The 21,981-nt window shown below is 33.2% G+C and overlaps 1 protein-coding gene across 1 annotated transcript in view; it reads left to right on the top strand.

Annotated features, from left to right (window-relative positions):
* Nucleotides 1–20,910, top strand: part of LOC118185719 (centrosomal protein of 95 kDa-like) — an 81,138-nt gene extending 60,228 nt beyond the window's left edge. The window contains exons 14-17 of the mRNA XM_085817587.1: nucleotides 2,757–2,909; nucleotides 12,823–12,956; nucleotides 18,834–18,918; nucleotides 20,631–20,910. Coding sequence (XP_085673713.1) covers nucleotides 2,757–2,909; nucleotides 12,823–12,956; nucleotides 18,834–18,918; nucleotides 20,631–20,783 — 525 coding nt within the window. The 3' untranslated portion in view covers nucleotides 20,784–20,910. The remainder of the gene's footprint in view (nucleotides 1–2,756; nucleotides 2,910–12,822; nucleotides 12,957–18,833; nucleotides 18,919–20,630) is intronic.
* The last annotated feature ends 1,071 nt before the right edge of the window (nucleotides 20,911–21,981 follow it).

Genomic DNA, 21,981 nt, shown 5'->3' with positions numbered 1-21,981 from the left:
GCCCCAGTCTTTTGTTCTTGATGGACTTGCATAGTTGTCGGAGTGTCTCACAGTACACATCGGAGTTAATGGTTTTTCTGTGCTCAATGAATTCCACAAGTAGCGGACCTTGAACATCGAAAAAGATGGTGAGCGACACCTTGCCTGCTGACGGCACGGCTTTGAACTTTTTAGGGGGAGGTGACGATGCATGCTTCCACCGCATGCTGTCCCACTTTGTCTCTGGCTCGTAGTGATGGCACCAGGTCTCATAACCTGTGACAATCCACTCCATGAAAGCGGGCTCTTCCTGATACCGAAACAGATGTTGCAGTGCTCCCCATACGCATTTCCTTTTGCTGGTCGGTGAGCTGCTTCAGAACCCAAGCGGCACACACCTTTCAATATCGCAATTTGTCGTGAACAATTGTCCACACAGTTCCATAGCTGAAATCTATCTTCACCGCCAACATTCACAATGTGACACGCCGATCACTTCTCACTATGTCGTCCACCTTGTCTATGAGATCGCTTGTGATGATAGTGTTTGCCTGACCTGGTCTCGGATCATCACCCACTGTCACGGCCTCCACGAAAACGGGTACTCCATTTTCTGACAGACTTTTCAGAGACCATTTCTCCCCGTAAACTGTCACCATCCAGCGATGAATAGCTGCCGGTTTCTCACCTTCCGCTGTCAGAAATCGGATAACATCTCGCTGCTCCTCAGTCGTCAAATTTTGCAATGCAAACACCATCCTGTCCTCATACGTCCTGCCGCATCATTTGGATGCCGCTTTTGATAAGAGCCTCTGCTCCCTCTTCGCATGCAGGCGCCCGCGCGTACTCCGATCCCAGTCAGAGACTCTAATTGCATCCCGAGATTTCTCGTTACGTTCTCCCATGGCGGAATATGTAAATATTTAACTGTTACATTTTTATATCATTTCGTACCTTTTCATTTGATCACCCCTTGTAAATTACTACACCAGTAAAGTCTTATGATTACTGTTAGCTTCTGTTTACTTATACCTAATTGTTAATTAAGGATTCATACAGGTATACATTAAATTAATATTTATGTAAGTGGTTATTTTACACATTTTGATAAATTAGAAACTAATACACAATTAAAAGTAATATCAGTAAATTTTTTCAGGATCAAACTTCAAATCTTGAATTAATATAACAGTGGCCTATCAGCAGTATAAAACATTTTAAAGATATCTACAGTCATATACCTTCTGAGCAGAATATAGTAAATTTTCTAAAAAAATATCCCTCACACTTATGAGTTAGGTACATATACACGTAATTCTCATAACTGTTAATATATGCCTTTGCTGAGAGATATTTGAAATAAGTGTCTTCTATGAAACTATATATTTTAGTAGTTAATAACAGAAATTGTAAAAATTCAATCTACATCATTAAGAAAAAAAAGCTCAGACAGTATACTATTTTGCAGAATACTTTAATAAGTATACAGCAAGGTCAGACTTTATGACCCAATAAACTGATTCTAGTCTGAATGTTTTTAAAAATTTCAGTACTGATGTATTATCCTGTGGGATTTAGCCAAATGGTGTGATTTAGCTCCAATTATGAATAATCATGATGTTACAATACACTTGCAACATCTATGTTTTTATTTGATGTAAGCCCAATTGATTCTCAAAAGGCCATCTTTTGTTTTTATAAACAAGGATATTAAATAACTGTTACTGGTGTATTTTTCTTATACATTTTTAAAAGGGAAAAAAATTATAAAAATTTGGGACCTCTTTCTTCAGAACAATGAGCAATGAATTATTTTCAAATTTATGAGAGCCTTTCATAAGAAAAGTGTGTATTTATAACACAATATGGTCAGCTGAATATGCCCAACAAAACAGACTGAAACATTTACTTGTGGGAAGTTTGTCCTCATAGCTTTCTTAAGAGAGTAAAATTTAAGGGTATAACAAAATAATAGAATCCAACGAGAGGCCTTCTACAAAGATTAAATACTGTTTATGTATAAGATAAAGAAGCATCAGTTTCTTTAAAATTTCACAAGTATAATTGGTGCAACTTTGGCAGGATCTCTGCCAATTGTTTTGATGGTTTTCAGCTTTCATGGTCAACAACTCAATGTCAAAAACTAGCCGTGAAAAAAATCACACATAGAGTAATTTATAGATACATACCTACATACATATATATATACATACGTACATACATACATACATACAGAAATCAAATTTTTTTCATGCTTTTTGCATGTGTAAAAATATAAAATTTTAGAAATTTATCTTTGTAAAAGAAAAATTGAAAAACTATAAATAACATAAAGCAAGCCTAATGAGAATAAGTACATAATTCATTTCTTAATTAAACATTAGATTTTATTATGTACTTCACTAATTAACTTTTGCATGAATTTCCTCTCAAAGTAGATAACCCTTTGCCTCATAAAGAGTAATTGGTACTCTTCTGCTATCAGGATTCAGGAATGTATGTGTGTATGCATGCACATACATACGTACATTTCTGAAACCAATCCCGATAACAGAAGAGTGCTGTATAAATACTCCTTGCATGAAAAATCTTTTAATGAAATAGCAAGCCTGATCAACTACTTTAATATTATCAAAATGCTTGCATTATTAATTAATGTAATTTTGAATACTACATTAAAATATCAGTGTGAATCTATTGAATATTATAATAAACATATTTTCTTCAGGATAGCATATTGAAATAAAAGTCTTGAAATTTTTAATTTCTTTGAGCAGAAAGATGTTAAGCAACATAAAGAAACTGAAAACAAAATAAAATATCAGTTAAGAGATGCAAGACTGCGATCTGCAAAATTGAAAGAGTACTGTAAAGAGTTTCATGATGAAATGCGGAAGAAAATGCAAAAGAAGAATTTTACCGAAGAATTAGTAAGTAAAGAATAAATTCAGTTTGTGCCTTAGTAATATGTTCTGGGATAAAATGAAATAATATCTTCTCCTTGTAATCAGGCTTGTTTGTCATACATTTTCTAAGAGTAGAGCATATTCATGTTTTATGCTTCTTTCTAATAATAGATTACTCCCTGCTGATTTTTTAATAAATTTTTTAATCTTCTGAAACCAGTGTAATGACCAGCAGTTTATTTTATCATTTGTAAAGCATGAAACAATTCTCTTTAATTTAATTTAGAATTAATTTCTGTTGTATATTATTTCTATGAATGTTTTGTACTAACATTTGTAATGAATTTACTCATTTCAAATATTCTTTTACCCATTTTAATGTGTTATCTTCCTTTCTTCAACTTGGACTTTATGTTTTATATTATATGTTTTTGAAATGCATTTTTGTGCTATATGCTTTCGAAATATCTTATTGTTTTTGACAAGTCAGCTATAACTTTTATGATTTTTTTGCCATACTACCTGTTCCGGTTTGACTAGAAACTTTCACTGTGCCGATGTTCCGGTTTGATTAGAAACAAACTTTTCTCTGCCTCGGAATGGCAACTTGACTTTTGATTTGTTATGACGCAGCTAGAACGCTGCTCATGAGATGTAACATTAGATTCGATTCTAGATTCTAGATTAGATTAAATTATAAATCCTTTTAAAACTAGATTGAGTATTTGATCATAGAATTATAGCTGAACCATCGCTTGCAGAAATTTAGATGTGGCATTTAGATATGTCGTTAGATAGTTAGATGCGTAGGCAGCGACATACGTGATTCGATTAGTGTACATTAGTGCGTACATAAACATTTTTTGGTGCATCGGCCGGGAAGTCGGCTAATATTCGAAAATATGGATTCGTAAGTATGGATTGCATGGTGTGAAGTGTGAGAAGCCTGCAAATACAGGTAGGATAAGTTTTCTATTTTAAAGTAATTATGGAAGATCCTGTCGCTAAGCTTAAATCGAAATGCAAAGTATTAAGGACCGCAGTGTCCAAGGTTCTAAAGAAGATTGAGACAGAATTAAGCAAAGATGACATTAGTATAAATGTAATAGAAGAAACTTTAGACATATTAAACGAGAAAGCAAAAAGTCTGAGTGATTTAAACACTCAAATAGAACAGGATTTGAAGGTCCAAGAGGATGAATTTGAACTTGAAGTTTCATCCGCTCTAGAATATGAAGAAAAAATCCAACTGTGGCAATTTAGAGCAAGAAAAAAATTGAGGGAATCACACAAATTCGAAAATTCAGATCCTAATGAAACCGCTATAGATTCCAAACTTGAAAATAATAAAATTATTTGCCTTTCAAAATTGACTATTGCTAAATTTTTTGGTGATTCTAGCAATTGGCAGGAATTTTGGAGTCGAGGCAACTATCCATAACAATGACTCATTATCGAAAGTAAATAAGTTCAGTTACTTAAAGTCATTACTAGGTGGGGTAACTTATAAGGCCGTTTCCAGACTTTTGCTTACAAATGAGAACTACGATTCAACTAAAGAATTGTTAACTAACAGGTTTGGGAGAAAAGATTTGGTAATAAATGCTCACATGAATAAACTGCTAAATCTTTCCCCTGTTAGAAATGTAAGGGATATAGAAAAACTTAGGAATTTATATGATCAGTGTGAAACTCAAATTAGATGCTTAAAGTCAATGAACGTCGTATCAGAAACTTATGATAGTTTACTTTGCCCAATATTGTTAAAATTAATTCCATCAGAGATAACATTAGAATACAGTCACAGTAGAAACAGTGACCAAACATGGAACGTTAACGAATTAATGGAATTTATTCATAAAGAAATGAAAGCCGCGAAAGAGCTACGCAGTTAAAAATGAGAGTAGAGAAACAAAAACAAAACACCGAGCGGATATGATTCATAACTGGAGGCATAAATCAAACGATCGTCTCCACTCTGCTCACGATAATGTAAACAACAAGCGCAGTAAACAGTTTGAAAGAAGTTCGCCTAAAACGTATGACTATGTTGCTCCAGTCTCTAGCAGTAAATGCATATATTGTGACGAACTACACGATTCCAAGCGCTGCGAAATTAAAACTGTGGAGGAGAAAAGAAATATTTTAAAATCTCAAGCCCGATGTTTTTTGTGCCTTAAATCTCAGCACAAAATAAAGCAGTGTAAGGAAAGAAAAAAAAAGAAAAATATGCGAAATATGTAATAAAAAACACAATAGGTCTATTTGTTTCCGACTGGAAACCAAATCGGAGAAAAACAAGGTCACGTCGACAATTCCATCCAGTAAAGATGTTCAGATTAGTCAATTAAAAACCGAAACTTTCCGCAATGCATTGCTACAAACGTGTACTGTGATGATACGTCCATTTTCTGAGAAAGATAATTTAGAACCAGTTCGTATTCTATTAGACAATGGATCGATGAGAAGTTTTATAATTTGGGACATTTCAGAGAAGTGTAAATTACCTGTTATTCGAAAGGAAACTTTGTCCGTATTTGCCTTTTGGGTTAACCAGGCAACAGAACAAACTCACAATGTTGTTAAAGTCAAACTAGAAAACAGAAGTGAACCATCCCTAAATATAGAAATTGAAGCTTTAGAAACTAACCAAATATGTGCAACTAATTTGCCTTTTCCTGATATCCCAGTTTCCAAAATTAACAAAGAGATAATAGGACTACAATTAGCTGATTCTTGTGAATTCAGTGACAAAAATATTGCTGTTTTGATCGGAGCAGATTACTATCATGAAGAAATTATTGGTAGACTTAAATGTTTTTAAAATAAACTTATAGTTTCCGAAACAAATATTTGGATGGTGCCTTCAAGGCCGGACTGATTCTAACGGTAAATTGTTAAACATGGACATTATTGTTGATGACAAATTGGTCTCAACACAGTTAAAGCAGTTTTGGGAATAGAACAAGGGAAGGAAATTAGTAAAATAGATAATGACATTTTAGAGAATTTTAACAGAACTTATCAAATTTAAAGAAACGTGATATGAGGTTAAACTCCCTTGGAATGAACATTCGTCTGAATTAAAAACGAATTATGTAAATGCAGAAGTTCGCTTTAATAAACTGGTTACAGAGTTGCCAACTCTTCCGATTTAGGCGGGAGACTCCCGATTTTCGACCGCTCTCCCGCCAACCCGATTTACAATATATTTCTCCCGACTTTTTCTTAGTCTTAATATTTCTCACGATTTTTATAGAACTTGGCTTAATACTTCGTTATATGAACAAAAATAAAAGTGATTTTGGACGTCTGAAAGCAACTGAATTTTCTCTAGATTATATCTAAAATGAAACCTTGCGAATCAAATGAGAATTTCTGCTTTGTGATCGACAGCATACGTATCCAGAAACTTCGTTCTCCAGTTGTCCAATGGGCATCGAGCTCCACTGCGTGTCATCTGGCATATATTAGCCAATGAGCACAAAGCAAGCTCAAGGCCGTTGGCCGTTCTTTGGATGTTCTTTCGCTATTTCGTTCATCCTGTCCCGAGTTGTGTGAGTACACGTGCCTTTAGGAAATAGTTTTAGAAATTATCGTCTTTTGATATGTCTGCGAGAAAGGTGAAATACTCATGCACGTTTCAAAAATCGTACACAGTTGACTTTCCTTCCATTATTTCTTCAAGGAAATGTAATAAATTTGCGAGGTGTACCATCTGTCGTTGCGATTTTTCGATTTCGCTTGGTGGAAGGGCAGATGTTCTCAAACATGTGCGTACACAAAAACACAAGGACAACATGAGTTGTTTTGAAAAAACGAAAAATTAAATTTTTCTTCGGAAACAAAAGACCAAAAAGTGATTAATGCAGAATGTCTGTTCTCTGCCTTTTTACTGGAGCACAACCTGCCACTGAATGCATCGGATCACGCTGCAGCTTTATTTAGAAAAATGTTTCCCGATGGTGAAATCGCTAAGAAATACTCAAGTGCAAGGACCAAAACAGGTGCAATTGTTAAAGAAATGGGTTTGAAAAATAAATCTTCAGTTATTGATTGCATTAAAACAGCTCCGTTCTGCCTCTCTACGGATGGAAGCAATAATACCAATTCAAAACTGTATCCAATTGTTGTTTCTTTTTTTAATCCAGAGTCTTCAGAAATTGAGTGCAGTTTACTTTCTGTCCCCACTTTAGAAGGACATTCAACAGGCTTTAATATAGCACAGCTAATTATTAAAACTTTAAAATAAAATGCAGTCCCTCTGGATAATTGCTTAGCGCTTGGTGCCGATAATGCACCAGTATTGGTAGGCTTGAAGGCTGGTGTTGCAGGCATCTTAAGAAAGGCAAATTCAGATTTGCAGATTATGAGGTGCACCTGTCACCTCTTAAATTTAGCAGCTGAAAAAGGGGCAGCTTCTTTACCATTAAATGTGGATGAACACATTGTTGATATTTATTATTATCTTGAAAGGAGTTCTAAAAGAAAGGAAAAATTGAAACAGTTCCAACAGCTGCATAATACTGAAATGAGAAAAATTTTGATTTTTTGTAATTTCTGCATCATTCAGCAATTCAACTGGCAGTTCTCAAAATAATACTGCAAAATATAAGCATAAAGCTGATACAAATTTCTCTCAAAATAAAAGAAAAAATTGCTCAACACACGAAACATTTTCCGATTACTGTAAGTTTATCTTGTGAAGAACGAATATTTATGTTTTTTTCATCGGACCTTAACAAAGCTTTTTGCTTTTTTTTTACAATTCATTTTGCTATCATTCGATGTTCTGAACACAATTCTACAAAGCAGAATTCCATTAATTCATGTTTTGCAATCAATGATTTATGATCTGTTTAAAGACATTTTATCAAAGTTTGTAAAACCAGTCTGTGTTTTATTTTGTAATTCTATATATGATGTGATTTATGGTGAAACAGAAAATCAGAAGGAAGATGAAGATTTGGTAATAGGAGCTGCAACTACAAAAGTAGTGGAAGAACTTTCAGAAGAAGACAAAAATAAGTTTTATCTTCATGTTAGAAGTTACTTCTGTCAAGTATGTGATTACACACTACATAAATTTCCAGTCAACGATGAAGTGATTTTGCATGCTAAAGTTGCTGATGTTTCTGCTCTAGCAAATGTATCTTTTTTTTATACAAGGTACTTTTTGAATAGATTTCCTGTGTTACTTCGTTTAGTCATGAAAGATGATGATATTGATGTTGCTACTGATATACTGCAGTCGCAATTTTGCAGTTTACAATTAGAAAACTTGGATGAAGTTATAAAATCAGCTAGGATTGACACCCAGTGGAGGTTAATTGGAAAATTGAAAGGTGCTGATGGAATTTTAAAATATAGTGAACTCTCTAGAATTATGTTGGCCATCTTGACAGATCCCCATAGTAATGCAGAGTGTGAGAGGATTTTCAGTGTTGTTGCGAAAACGAGGACTAAATTTAGATCTAATATAAGTGATGACACATTAGAAAAACTTTTATTAGCGAAAGCAGGCCTACGTGGCAATTGCTATGAACAAAATTATGAAGTTTCTTTCTTAACGAGAGCAAAATCTGCCATTGTCCATAACATTTGTATGAAAACTGATTAAAGTGCCTTTTTTTTTTTTTTTTTTTTTTTTTTAAATGATGAAAGTAATAAAAATGTTTTTTATATCTAAGGTATTTTTGTTTTGCTTGCATTTAAGACTTAGTAACTATTTAAAGTTAATTCATTATTAAAAACTATATTTTTATCATTTAAAAAGTCTTTTTAACATTGTGAAAAATCTCCTGATTTCTTAAAAAGTTCTCTTGATTTTTGAGTGTCATAGGTTGGCAAGTATGTGGTTAAAAGGTTAAGAAATGATCCACTGCTTCATCAGCAGTATCACTCAGTTATAGAACAGCATTTAAAAATGGGTATATCTGAGGAAATTGATCCAAGTTCTGAAGAAACAGGAAGAATTTATTACATGCCTCACCAACCAGTTATTCGACCTGATAAACCTGTAAGAGTTGTATTTGATGCATCCAGCCATTCGAAAAATGAATACTCTTTAAACGATTGTCTCTATTCTGATCCTAATTTAAATCCACCATTGTTAGAGATATTAATACAATTTCGTACACATAGCATAGCATTCACTGCCGACATTGAACAAGCCTTTCTTCAGATTTCTCTGTCACCTGAAGATAGGGATGCTGTAAGATTTTTGTGGGGAAATAACCTTACAGATAAGGATGGGAAACCTAACACGAAAATACTTAGGATGACTCGCGTTTTGTTTGGAGCTACATCCAGCCCATTTTTGCTTGCCGCTGTTATCAAACATCACATAAATACCTTTAAAGAAACAAATCAGAAAGCAGTTAAACAATTGAACGAATGTTTATACGTAGATGATTTAATTGGTGGGGATGAAGACGAATACGAAGCTAAACTCATATATGAAGATATTAGATATATATTGAAGGCTGCTGGTTTCAACATGCGAAAATGGAAAACAAATTGTGGGAATCTGCAGGAAGTTTTTGACGAATACGAAAATGGTGAAATCCAGAAAGTTCTGGAACAGAAGGTATTGGGATATAAATGGAATTACAAGGAAGAACTTCTGAAGATAGAATTACAAAATCGAACTAATCAAGCTCAAGGGGAAACAAAGCTAATGACAAAAAGAGAAGTTCTTAAAACCATTGGAAAGCTTTACGATCCCATTAGATTTATAAGTCCATTCACCATTAGGGCAAAAATACTAATGCAGGCAATTTGGGGTAGATTGGGATGATTTGTTACCATTGGACTTTGAAAACAGAATGAAAAAATGGATTAATGAACTGTCAGTGATTCAGGATATAAACATTCCACGACATTACTTCCGAAAGACTAACAAGTCTGAATTGAGAGATATTGAAATGCATTGCTTTACCGACGCAAGTCAGAAGGCATATGGAGCTGTGATATACCTGCGATACGTCATGACAGACAGTGAAATAGGAAGTAGTTTTGTCATTTCCAAAACCAGAGTAGCTCCACTGAAGAAGCTGTCCCTTCCAAGATTAGAGCTGATGGGGGCACTCATCAGAGCAAGATTAGCCTCAAATGTGAAAGAACAGTTAGAGAAAAGACTCCAGATGAATGTATATTTTTGGTCAGACCCTTCTGTTAAGTTACATTGGATAAAGGGCGATTTAAATAAATGGAAGCCATTCATCCAACATTGAGTAATGGAAATCCGAGAGAAAACATCACCTGAGTCCTGGAATTATTGCCCTGGAGATGAAAATCCGGCTGATATGCTGACCAGAGGAACAAAGACAAATTCCACGAAAGTAATGACGTTGTCTGAAGTACGAAATAGTGACATGTAGTGGCATGGACCTAAGTGGCTATTGCAGAGCATCGATTCGTGGCCTAAACTTGCAGAATCAGTAAGAGATTTCAAGGATCATGAAGAGCTTGAACTTCGAAGGGGAGCTGTAGTGAACTCAACAGTCACAGGTGAAAATTCCATTGAGAACGAATTCATTAAAAGGTATTCGTCATTCAGCAAATTGATTAGAACTACTGCGTGGTGTTTAAGGTTTGCGAACAACTGTAGAACCAATCCACCATTAAGAAAAGAAAGTTTTTTGAGTGCTTCTGAACTACAGAATGCAACAAAGGTGCTAGTGAAATGTGTACAACATTCTGAATTTCAACCTGAAATTGCTTGCAGTCGAAACGATCAGTTCCAAGTAATAGTAAGGTTTTATTCCTTAAATGTATTTCTGGATGAAGGATGAACTTTTACGAGTTGGTGGGAGACTACGTTACTCCAATCTTTCAGAAGACCACAAACATCAACTTCTTTTACCCAAAAGACATCATTTCACTGAATTACTCATAGATTATTATCATAAAAAATCTCTTCATTCGGGCGTTCAAACAACACTTTCTCTTATTAGGCAATTATACTGGATACCTTCCAGACAAGATAGAGTTAGACGTGTTATAAGTAAATGCATGACGTGCTTTCGAACAAGGAACCAAACCATAAACCAAATGATGGGAGACTTACCTAGAGATAGAGTCATAATAACTAGACCATTCGAAAAAATAGGACTGGACTTTGCAGGTCCAGTTATCACTAAGCCTAATTTGAAAAGATCTAGAGTTACGTTAAAATCATACATAGCGATATTTATTTGCTTTAGTACAAAGGCTATTCATCTAGAAGTAGTATCGGATTTGTCTACTGAGGCCTTTCTAGCATGTCTTAGAAGGTTTATTGCCAGACGATCTAAACCATCCATTGTTTGGAGTGATAACGCTACAAACGTCAAGGGAACGAAGAATGTTCTTGATAAACTCTTTAGAATTTGTAGATCGGATCCTATTCAGCGCTTTAATTCCGAAGAAGGTATAACATGGAGATTTATTCCTCCTTCTTCCCCGCACTTTGGCGGATTATGGGAGGCTAATATAAAATCAATGAAGAGAATTTTGACAAAGGTCACGAAAACAACAATTTTAAACTTTGAAGAGCTGTATACATTAATTACACAAATAGAAGCCTGCTTGAACTCTTGACCTCTATCGCCTATTTCGGCTGATCCAACAGATCTTCAGCCTTTGACTAAAGGTCATTTCCTAATAGAAGCTCCACTTTTGTCGATACCAGAACCGAATGATTCTGTAGATTCTTTGACCTTGTCTTCTAGATGGACTTTAATTCAAAAACTTAGAGCTAATTTCTGGAACCGTTGGAGCGTGGAATATCTTAATCATTTGCAGAACCCCTCAAAATGGAATCAAGTAAGATCCAATCTCAAGGCTGGACAACTAGTCTTGTTAAAGGATAAAAACAAGACACCCACGAAGTGGACACTAGCTCGCATCGAAGAAACCTTTCCTGGTCCAGATGGACTAGTACGAGTCGTAGACGTCAGAACTTCAGATGGAATCTTTCGCCGAGCCGTCTCCAATATCAGTCTACTCCCATTTCCAAATGATGTTGGACAATTGTCCAACGGGGGCCGGGATGTTCCGGTTTGACTAGAAACTTTCACTATGCCGATGTTCCGGTTTGATTAGAAACAAACTTTTCTCTGCTTCAGAATGGCAACAGTGAGAACTTGACTTTCGATTTGTTATGACGCAGCTAGAATGATGCTCATGAGATGTAACATTAGATTCAATTCTAGATTCTAGATTAGATTAATTTTAGTATTTTAATAAATCCTTTTAAAACTAGATTGAGTATTTGATCATAGAATTATAGCTGAACCATCGCTTGCAGAAATTTAGATGTGGCATTTAGATACGTCGTTAGATAGTTAGATGTGTAGGCAGCGACATTCGTGATTCGATTAGTGTACATTATTGCGTACATAAACACTACTAGAATTTGCACAGCAAACATTTAAAAGTCTTCCATTTATAGGAAAGTAGATATATCTTTTCAAAAACTCAAAGATATTTTCAAGTTTTCTTTGGCGTTCAAGGCATAGTTTTAAAAATTTTATGCAACTTCATTGCCATATTTCTACTCAAAATTAATACTTTCATGTATAGGTAAACGATTAAAATATTTTGTTTCTTATCATTGATAAGATCGTAATAAGAAATTCATCAAATATCGTGTTTTATCTGTAATCCCAAGCCATTATATCAATACATATGTTTTTATTTATATCTTGGAACATACTTTTCTGCAAAAATGATCTAATGTACTAAAAAATTTATTTGGTATTTGCATATTGTTATTTGTAATATTTTGTATTAGACTGCACTGTTTATATTAATATCAAAGCAAAATATGAATTTGAGTAAATAACATTTATTTTATTGTGTTAAAGAAAATTGTTTTCCAAAAACTGAACCAAAAATTTTTCATTTATACATATATAACGTGTTTCAACATTTTAAAATAACTGCTTTTTAGATAGTTGAAAATGCTTTTAAAGAAGCATTGAATATAGAGAAAGAACAAGTTCAGAACATATGCAAAGATGTAAAGGAAGCAGAGGAGCATGATGCTAGACAACATCAAAAGTACATCGATGCTATGGAAAATCTGTATCCTTTTTTAAAATGAAAATTTTGTTCTTTCATATTTTGAAAATTATTTTCAATATTTATCTTTGTACAGCATCTTTTCTCTCTCTCTCTCTCTCTCTCTCTCTCTTTATCTCTTCTCCTGTATATTTTTATTAGTATAATTTTAGCAGATGATTTCAGTATTTGTGACCTGTTATTTTTAAAATAGCAAGTATATGCATGTAATACAGTGGCAGGGAAAATTAAAAGAATAGCCATAAAAAGATACCTTTTCTTAATTCTATTAAATGACGTCCATTGAAAGGTGGCTTTATTGCATAGAAATATTCAGATTTTTATGCCTTTTCCTTTGGCTTGTGAGGAAAGGAGTTAAAGGGATGTTTTAAATTCTAATTTTGAGGATTGTGCAAGTAGTTAGATAATATTTTTAGTGTGGAAAATGAAATTATATTACTGAGATAGCATTTGATGTATTGCAAGAAATGGCATATGATTGGAAGAATGGAAGCAAGACAGACACTGGCATACATTTTTAAAGACCTGGAAGTAGCTAAAAGCATGATACGAAGAATCTAGAAATGATTTTAAGAGGTTATCATTTCTAACGGCAGTCCCTGCTAGACCAGACTTTTCTGAGAAACGAGATTCTGGATAGCACTGGATTAAATAGGAAGATTCCTAGAAAAAAGAGCCCCGCTGGAAGCAAAGACCTGCCTAGCTGCGGAAATGTTGCAGCAGCTACGCAGGATGTTTTCAAACCTCACCAAAAATGTCTAGGCTGGAGTTCTATCCCAGGTGGAGATCAACCAATCAGATGAAAGTTCTGCTTCTGAAGGATCATGTGATCTCAATATGAATGATAGTCGATTACTGTTTGGCATTCAAGTCTTTGTATTAAGTGAAAATGGTAACCTAGCTACGTGGGTTTCCTGTAAATGTGCAGGTTCTGAGAATTGTCCCTTTCGACGTCTAGTCCCATGTAGATGAAACATAATGTGATTTGGGACCTTAGATACTGGTGATGTATACAAATAACATGCCACAACAGATTCTCAGGACCATTATTTGACAGCAATTGATAAAAGAAAGGGGCAGTTGATGTCCGCTCAAATTGCAAAGGATTTAATTACAGCTGTAAGAAATTAACTGTCCAGATGTACTGTGAATAGGAGGCCACTTGAAAGAGAGCTGCATGCAAAACTTCAGACTACAAAATGCACCCATTTGTAGTCATGCAGAGATAATAGTGATTGGAGCCAAGTTCTCATCGCTGATGAGTCTTGTTTTAATTTGGAGTACGATTCCAGATGTGTTTTAGCTAGAGAAAAAAATTACACACTATAAGCCTGAAAATCCCCATGAAAGGTATCAATACAAAAATGGGGCATCATTTTGAATAGCCACATTGAAGATTTAGCTGCTATTTTACCAGTGCAGCCATGAATACCAAAATATACAAAGATGAGGATTGTGATCCTTATGTTGAGTTGTTTTAGAGGAGCAATCGGTAATAACTTGCATTTAATTTCTGATAGTACTCATTCCGATCATGCTGCACTAATGGCTGATTATCTTGAGGATGAAATAATCCAATGGAGGAATAAACCACATATTTTCTGGATTTAAATTCTATAAAAGAATTGTGGAATGCACTAAGATACCAAGTTTTATCAATGCAATCTCCATCTGGCACTCATGAGCTTCACTATTCATCATGAATATGCTTTGTAGATCATAGAAAATCACTGTAAAGCTTACATTTCAGTCAGGAATAACTGCTCATCTTATTAATTATTTATGAATCTCTGAAAAATTTCAACATCAATTTTTTTTGTGTGCTTCGCATGATATCTTGCTTCCTATGTTCTTATTTATTTATTATTGTTGTTGTTGTTATTATTATTAGGTAGAAATCGCAATTCTGCATTTTAAAGGTATGTCAGGTGTGATGAAATAAAAATCTTGGGCAGTTTCATGTTCTTAGCTACAAAGTCATTCAAACTACATCAACTGTTATAGTTGTTCCTTTAATTTTTGCCTGCCAGTATAAGATTAATGATAAGAAATTAATATTAAATCCTAGTTTAACATGTCCTGAAAGATTAATCCTAGTTCCTGAAAGATTCAGAGAACTATGTAAGCTCAGTCAGTTTATTGCTATGTGATGACATTTTTGGCTGTGAGATGTGAGATTTTTCACTCATTGATGTTCCCAAAATTCAGCATGAACGGGAGCAAGTTCTCATTATTATAAGAAATTTAAAAACCAATTCATTTATGAAAACTAGCTCCTATCTCGCCAAGATAAGCAATAGGTACATTTTAAAACAGTCTTTTTTAGTGAATAATAATATAACTTTTTCAAGGAAATAATTATTTTATGCTTTATACTTAATAATTAAAATTTTAATTCTAATTATTAAAAATGCAAGCATAACTCAATGAATTTTATTTTATTCATCGATATCAATACCTCCTCTGATTTTGAATTTGTCAAGTCTGGCGTATAATTACTCTTCTGAATTCTGTGTAGCTACATTGCTCCTATTTTTACATATAATAAATTTCATGTGTGGAAATATTTGCTTGCATTTATAAGTTGAGCTGAATGGAGACAAAAGGGCAAAGCCAGTTTTTCAGAGATGAAAGCTTCATAGGATATGATGCTGAGCACATTGATTTTCAGACGTCACAGTCTTCTTATTTTTCTAAATCTTTCCACGATGTCTTGAATTTATCCATTCATAATGCTGAACTTTTAAAATCAATTATTTCTAAACTCAAATTGTGAACTTTTAAGCAGGGTTCGTACGGTCCTTAAAAGTCTTTAAGTTTTTTGGAATCGATTTTTGGTCCTTAAAAGTCCTTAATTTCGGCCAAAACCGTCAGAAGGTCCTTAATTTTTAATCATCTAAAATTTCTGACTGTTTTTATGGCTGCCATTTTGAGTGTGAATTTGCATTTTGGAGGAATATTTTTGGCAATTCTCTGACAAATATCATTGTCTTTTGAATGGGTGAATGCGTTCATGGGTTATAATTTGTTCCTATTTCTTATATAAAGGGTGGGGTAGAGTTTCTGAGCAAGTGTGAAACATAAAGTATTAGAAATTGTTTCATTTTGTCTAGTGAAGAGCTCTTAAGCAACTTTTTGCTTTTAGGGATGTGAATTCTTTTATTAAATTGCTCTAAATTTGGCGACTTATCAGCATTGGCGATTTTAAGATCAGTTTCTATTGAAAATTTTTAATTCCGAGATCTGGGAATTTTTCGACGATTTTTTTAAAACGTAACATTGATAAGTTTCATTAAAATAATGGTAATATATTGTAATTACATTTAAGAAATAACATTAAAATAAAGCATTTTTATTTTTTGCTGTATTATAAAGTTCCATTTTGGCCACTTTTTATACAATGTTTTGAATCTGAAAAATAAGTGAGGTATAATGCTATAAAGCACAATTTAAGAAACAGTTCTTAGCAAAAGCAAATTACCTATGTAATTAATTAAAAATTTCTTTTTAACTTTTTCCTGGTAAGAGTTTCCTCATGTAATTGTCTCAGAATATGCATCAGTTTTCTCTATAAAATTAATTTTACCCATTTTTTATCTGATTTTTTTTTTTTTTTTTTTTTTAATATTTCTTGCTTTTTGCTGTTACTGAATTGGCAGGGGCAATTTTTCTTTAGGATTTTAGACATTGCAGCTTGGAAAGTTTAGAAAGATTTGAATGCAAGATTTATAGACCATCTATCTGGAAGATTCCAGAAAAATGTGGCAAAATGAAAAATGTCTCCATGGTATTAATACATAATTTCTTACTTTTTGGAGAACATCTGGAAGAGCAATAAAAACATAATAGTTGAATGTTTTAGTTCTGATACTAGAATCTTTTTCTTAACATTTTTATCTTCCCTTTATTTTCTTTATTTTTCACTAGACACAAGCATAAAATATCAAAAATGCTTCTAATCTTATCATATGGACAGGCATTATAGAAAATATTTTTTTTATTAATAAAGAAATTGAAAACTGACAATTTAAACAAATCATGTAATATATCTTAATGCATCATACACACTAAATTGTGCTGCTTGGTGCCTTTGTAAATTTTGCTTCCAATGCCTGTTCTAAATTCTAAAAGTTTTGACATTTCTAGATTTTGTTGCTCGATGTGTGAATAAATTCAAAAAATTCTGCCACACCAGCTCTGTAACCGGACCTTACCATATATATTGCATATTTCTTCTGAATGTTCCTATTACTATAAAATTAGCAGCTTTGTCTATACATTCTAAATGCATTTAGTATTTTTAGAATAACAGAAATCTTTAATTAAATCCAAAAACTGTAAAGGGAAAAGGAAACGGGAAAGGAAAAAACTGAATACAGTAGGAGAAAGGAAAATTATTCTTCAAAGATATGTACAGATATTATTATGTAAATTACCTAGTTGTTTACAATTCCAGCCTTTACTATAATTTCCCATTTCTATTTTCTCACTTAAACAGTTTTTAAACTGAGATTTTTGGAGTGTAAGACAAGAATGTGTTTCTGATCTCCACTTGCTCCCTGCATTAGTTTCTGCCAGCCCCGATAATTTGCAATTATTCGTCTTTGTATTACTGCTGCCGACATTTGAATTTGTTATGACAATATAGTTACTGAGTCAGCGTAAAATGAAATTGTATAGTCTTTGATGACTAGTCCATATTTTTAGTTTGCATTTGATTCTTCTTGTTTAATTACATCACCATGAGCTGTAATTGATTTTTTTAGCATAAGAACATGCTTTATGTTCTTCCTTTTAAAAAAGAAGCTTATTTAAATCTTTGTAGTTACTTTCAGATATAGCGATAATTTGCTTCACATCTGTCCGGAGGGTTTTGGACTATTTAACTTTTACCAGATCAAGTAAACCTTGATCACAATGTACTTCATAGGTATATTGTGGAGAGGTTGTCAATTTAGGAGATAAAGCACGCAGAAACTAGAGAGAGCATTGGTTTGCATATTGAGACAAATCTCTAATTTTCTCAAACCCTAATTGCCACAGCCACTTGCAGCATCAGAAGTCAGGCAGGCCTAAGTCATTTATACATTAGTTAGAGCTTAAGACTTTATTTCTTTTTCTTTTACTTATTTTTTAGAGGCATGTGCTTAAATTTTTACAAATATGTTCTTTCAGACATAAATGTACACAGTTCATGCAAAAATGATGTCATGTGTCCAAAGAGTTCAATGTCACGAGGTTCTCTAGTTAGCCATCTTATCTGAAAATCCTTTTCCTTATAGCATATAAAGTACCAGACTTGAGAGATTTTTTTTTCCTTCAAGCTGCAATTATGGTTACTTCTTATATCAACCATCTGATAATTTTTTATGAACACCCATAGGAGAAAAGCATTTATCATATAAGTGACTTTCAGGTACTTATTGGAACAGTTTGTATGAAAGGATAATACATTAAAAGAGGAAGATCTGTTATTTTCAATAAATCACTTTCTCTCACCCATGTTTATCACATATGCAGCATTTAAAAAAAATTAAATTGACTATTTGTATAATATATTCTATTACTCTCTAAGTTTCGATAATAAATGGTTGAACTCTAACTAAAACTTTAGCCATTAAAATATGTTTAAAAAAAAAAAGGTTAAAAGCATTTGAGCTTAGTTCACTCAGAAAATATGTTAAATTATGTGAAATATATAAAATTGCCTTGATATGGTGAACTAATATTTCACAAAATGTTAAATTCTAAAGATGGTGTTAGAAATGAAACTTTAGATCATGTTAATGTGTGGAATTGTCTAAAAATATCATGTAAAGATGGAAGGAAAAGTTGATGAATGAAAATGTTTTCAAGTATTAGTCTTTAACTCCTAGGCAGTTATAAAACTCAGTTTTCTCTGCTTGCTGAATCTTTAGCTATTGAAAAAAAAGATGCAGAAGAGAGACTGAAAGCTCAGAAAAAGGTAATTATGCTTTTAACTAATATTACTGTAAGAATTTTTTTGAGGTTTGTTTGTTTTTCAGTATTCATTAATGCTCAAAGCATTTTGCTGTTCTGCATTATTCTGAAAGAACATAATCAAAAATATAATATCTGTGATATGCTAGGCTGATCATTAATCCATTAAAATGAAGACAGATGGAAGGAGAAATTTCTTACCAGCATATGACATTTTTTACTTCCTTGTATATCAAGTATAGGAAGTATTGTAATCGCGAAAAATTTTGTATATCGTATTTAAACGAAAATCCATTTCAGTCGCTCTCGAAACCATTTGATTGATGTTTTTGCGTGACATCTGTACATACGGACAGAATAAATAAAATTTTTGCCAAAATGGATTCTGAAGATATTTTTTCTTGACGTCTATTCGTACATATGTATGTATTTTGCATAACTCAAAAACGAGTAGCAATAGAACGTTGAAATTTTCTATGTGGGACTGCTATAACATGTGGTTATGCACCTCTTTTTCAATGCAATCGATTGCACCAATCGTATATATATATATATATATAAATATTCCCACTCGGTGAACTTAGTATTTTATTCTTATATGTTGGTAAATTGTGCATTTTTGGCTTTAAAAGTGATTAAATTATGTGGTTTTTATGTGTTTGGTTAATCTGCATGCAATAGCTGTAGAATTATCAACAATTTTAAATTTTAAGTGACGAGTTAATTCTAACGAACCACCATCTGTGCACATTTGTAACTCCGTAGAATAGTGAATTAAGTCAGTTTCTGCACCTTCGGTGTCTTTTTGCCGTGTGTGACAAAAAGTAAACTTTCAATTTTGTGCACCGAAAAATCTACCTTCTGGTCTGCTGGCCAATGCTTCTTTTTGTCTAAAAATGTCAGCGAGTAAGTGCACAGCGTGAAAGGGTTTTAGTGGATTTGCATCAAGAGATGAGAGCCTCCAGGACAGTTCTCGAATTGGGCATCCATCCACTATCGATGAAACCTTTCTGAAGGAGAACATTAAGCATAATTCACACCAAATGTGCAAGGAACTTTGTACTGGGGTTTGGAGTGTCAAAGAAAACCATTTGATTGCATCTGCACAATCTTGGTAAGACATGGAAGCTCAGTAAGTGGTTCCCCATGTTTCAACTGCATGTTGTTAGCTGCAACGGATCGCAAATATACTGCATCAAAAGCAGCCAGCACTACTCAATGGGAAGAAATTACCATTCTTCAAGGCCAGCCCTCATATGGCAAAAGTGGCAAAGTTCTGATCAACACAATTATTTGGCAAGGTTTACCTCATCCATAGAACTCTCCAAACATTGTTTTATCTGATTATCACCTGATTTTGGCCATGGATAACCATTTGCGTGAGCAACAGCTCCAAATCTGATATAATGTCACCCAGGCCACAGGACACTGCTTTTTTGGCTGCAAAAACTTTTACAAATGCAGGATTACTAAGCCTGTAACTTATTGGGAACATGTAACTGAAGCTGAAAGAGATTATTTTTCTGAATAAAAAGTATTTGCACACAACTGCTAGGTTTTTATTTCTCGGTGTAAAGTGCATGAACTTTTTTGGATACCTGGTATTTGAAAGATTTCTACTTTTCTTCTATGTTAACATTTTTTAGATATGTTCTTGAATTTATTGCAATTACGATGGATTCAAAATAATAATCTGAATATAAAATTTTATTTTAGGTTATGAGAATGATGCAACAAGAATTCCGTGAGAATCTCAAGGAGGAAATTCGAGAGATGCAGAAAAATACGGTTGAAATAATGCAGGATACTCATTTTCGAGAACTTGATGCTGAGCAGTATAAAGCAAAAGTGCGACGAAAATTTCATTAAATTCCTGTAAAATGAAATATATAAAATATGTATATTTCTTGATGTGAATTAATGTGTAAAAAAGAGTAACATATGTATAATAAATTAAATAATGAGTTTTTAAATTAAAATATGCAAAATAAGCACATCCTTTGCAATGAGGTTTTTAATGAATTATTTGTATTTCAATAGCAGGTTTCTTATTAACTTGTCAAAGTGCTTTTAATTTTGTTTAGCCAAATTAGTTTTTTTTTTTTTTTTTTTTTTTTTTGTGTGTGTGTGTGTGTGTGTGTGTGTGTGTGTGTCCTGGGTCTGAAAATGACCTTAATATTTTTTTTCTGTGTGAAATTCCATTGCAATTCATGTTCTTTCTTTCTTGACTCTTGAGCTGAAAATTAGAAGTAAAAAGAGAGGCTGGAGGAAAAATTAGTACATATGCAATATATCAGTAATAAATATTGTATATGAGAATAAATTACTGCATTAATATGAATACTTGTTCAGAATTTTAAAGCGAACATCATGATGCAAAGTTACAAATATGAAATCTGGTAAATCAACTTCTTGCAATTTGCAGAGTTAAACTACGCATAGCACAAAACTGGTGAGTATGCAGATTTCTAGTATTGCATTTAGGAGTCATACGATAATTCAAAAACGGCGGGGGGGGAGACATTAATACTGGCAATGAAATGTGTTTGTTAAAAATTCTAAACATAAAAGAATATAACCTTTTTGAATATTTTACTTACAGAAAGATTAAAGGAAATCTAGAAGAAAACCTCACCAAGTTGCAGTGAAATTTAAAATAATGCAAAGTATTATGTCTAGGTTCAAATGGCATTTCATATATCCCGAATATGTTCCAAAACGCATTGTGAGAGGTCAGATTTCCATAAATGTAGAAGTTGAGTGTTATATAAGCTTCATTGCCTTTGTATACTGAAATGTAAACAAAGAAACAAAACTAAACTTTATTTCTCTGTCTCAGCCTTGTACCATGGGCACTATTAAGTGCCTTGAACCAAATAAGAATTTGGATGTGCTCAACAGGGACTGAAGATCATTTGAATCCCTATATACATTAGTGTGCAAAACTTATGCAACAAATGCATTTTTCATCGTATGTCAGAATGCGCAGTATGCTAGCAATTTACGTAAGGCAATTTTAAAAAAAGTTAAGGGCATTTCTAGATATCCTTCTGAAAGTAAAAGCAAG

The sequence above is a fragment of the Stegodyphus dumicola genome, chromosome 5 (genome assembly GCF_044657685.1).
Source record: "Stegodyphus dumicola isolate Sdum_Otavi_A_Nest chromosome 5, ASM4465768v1".
Lineage (NCBI taxonomy): Eukaryota > Metazoa > Arthropoda > Arachnida > Araneae > Eresidae > Stegodyphus > Stegodyphus dumicola.
Note: the sequence above shows the minus strand (reverse complement) of the source record. Positions and strands in the feature narration are given on the sequence as shown.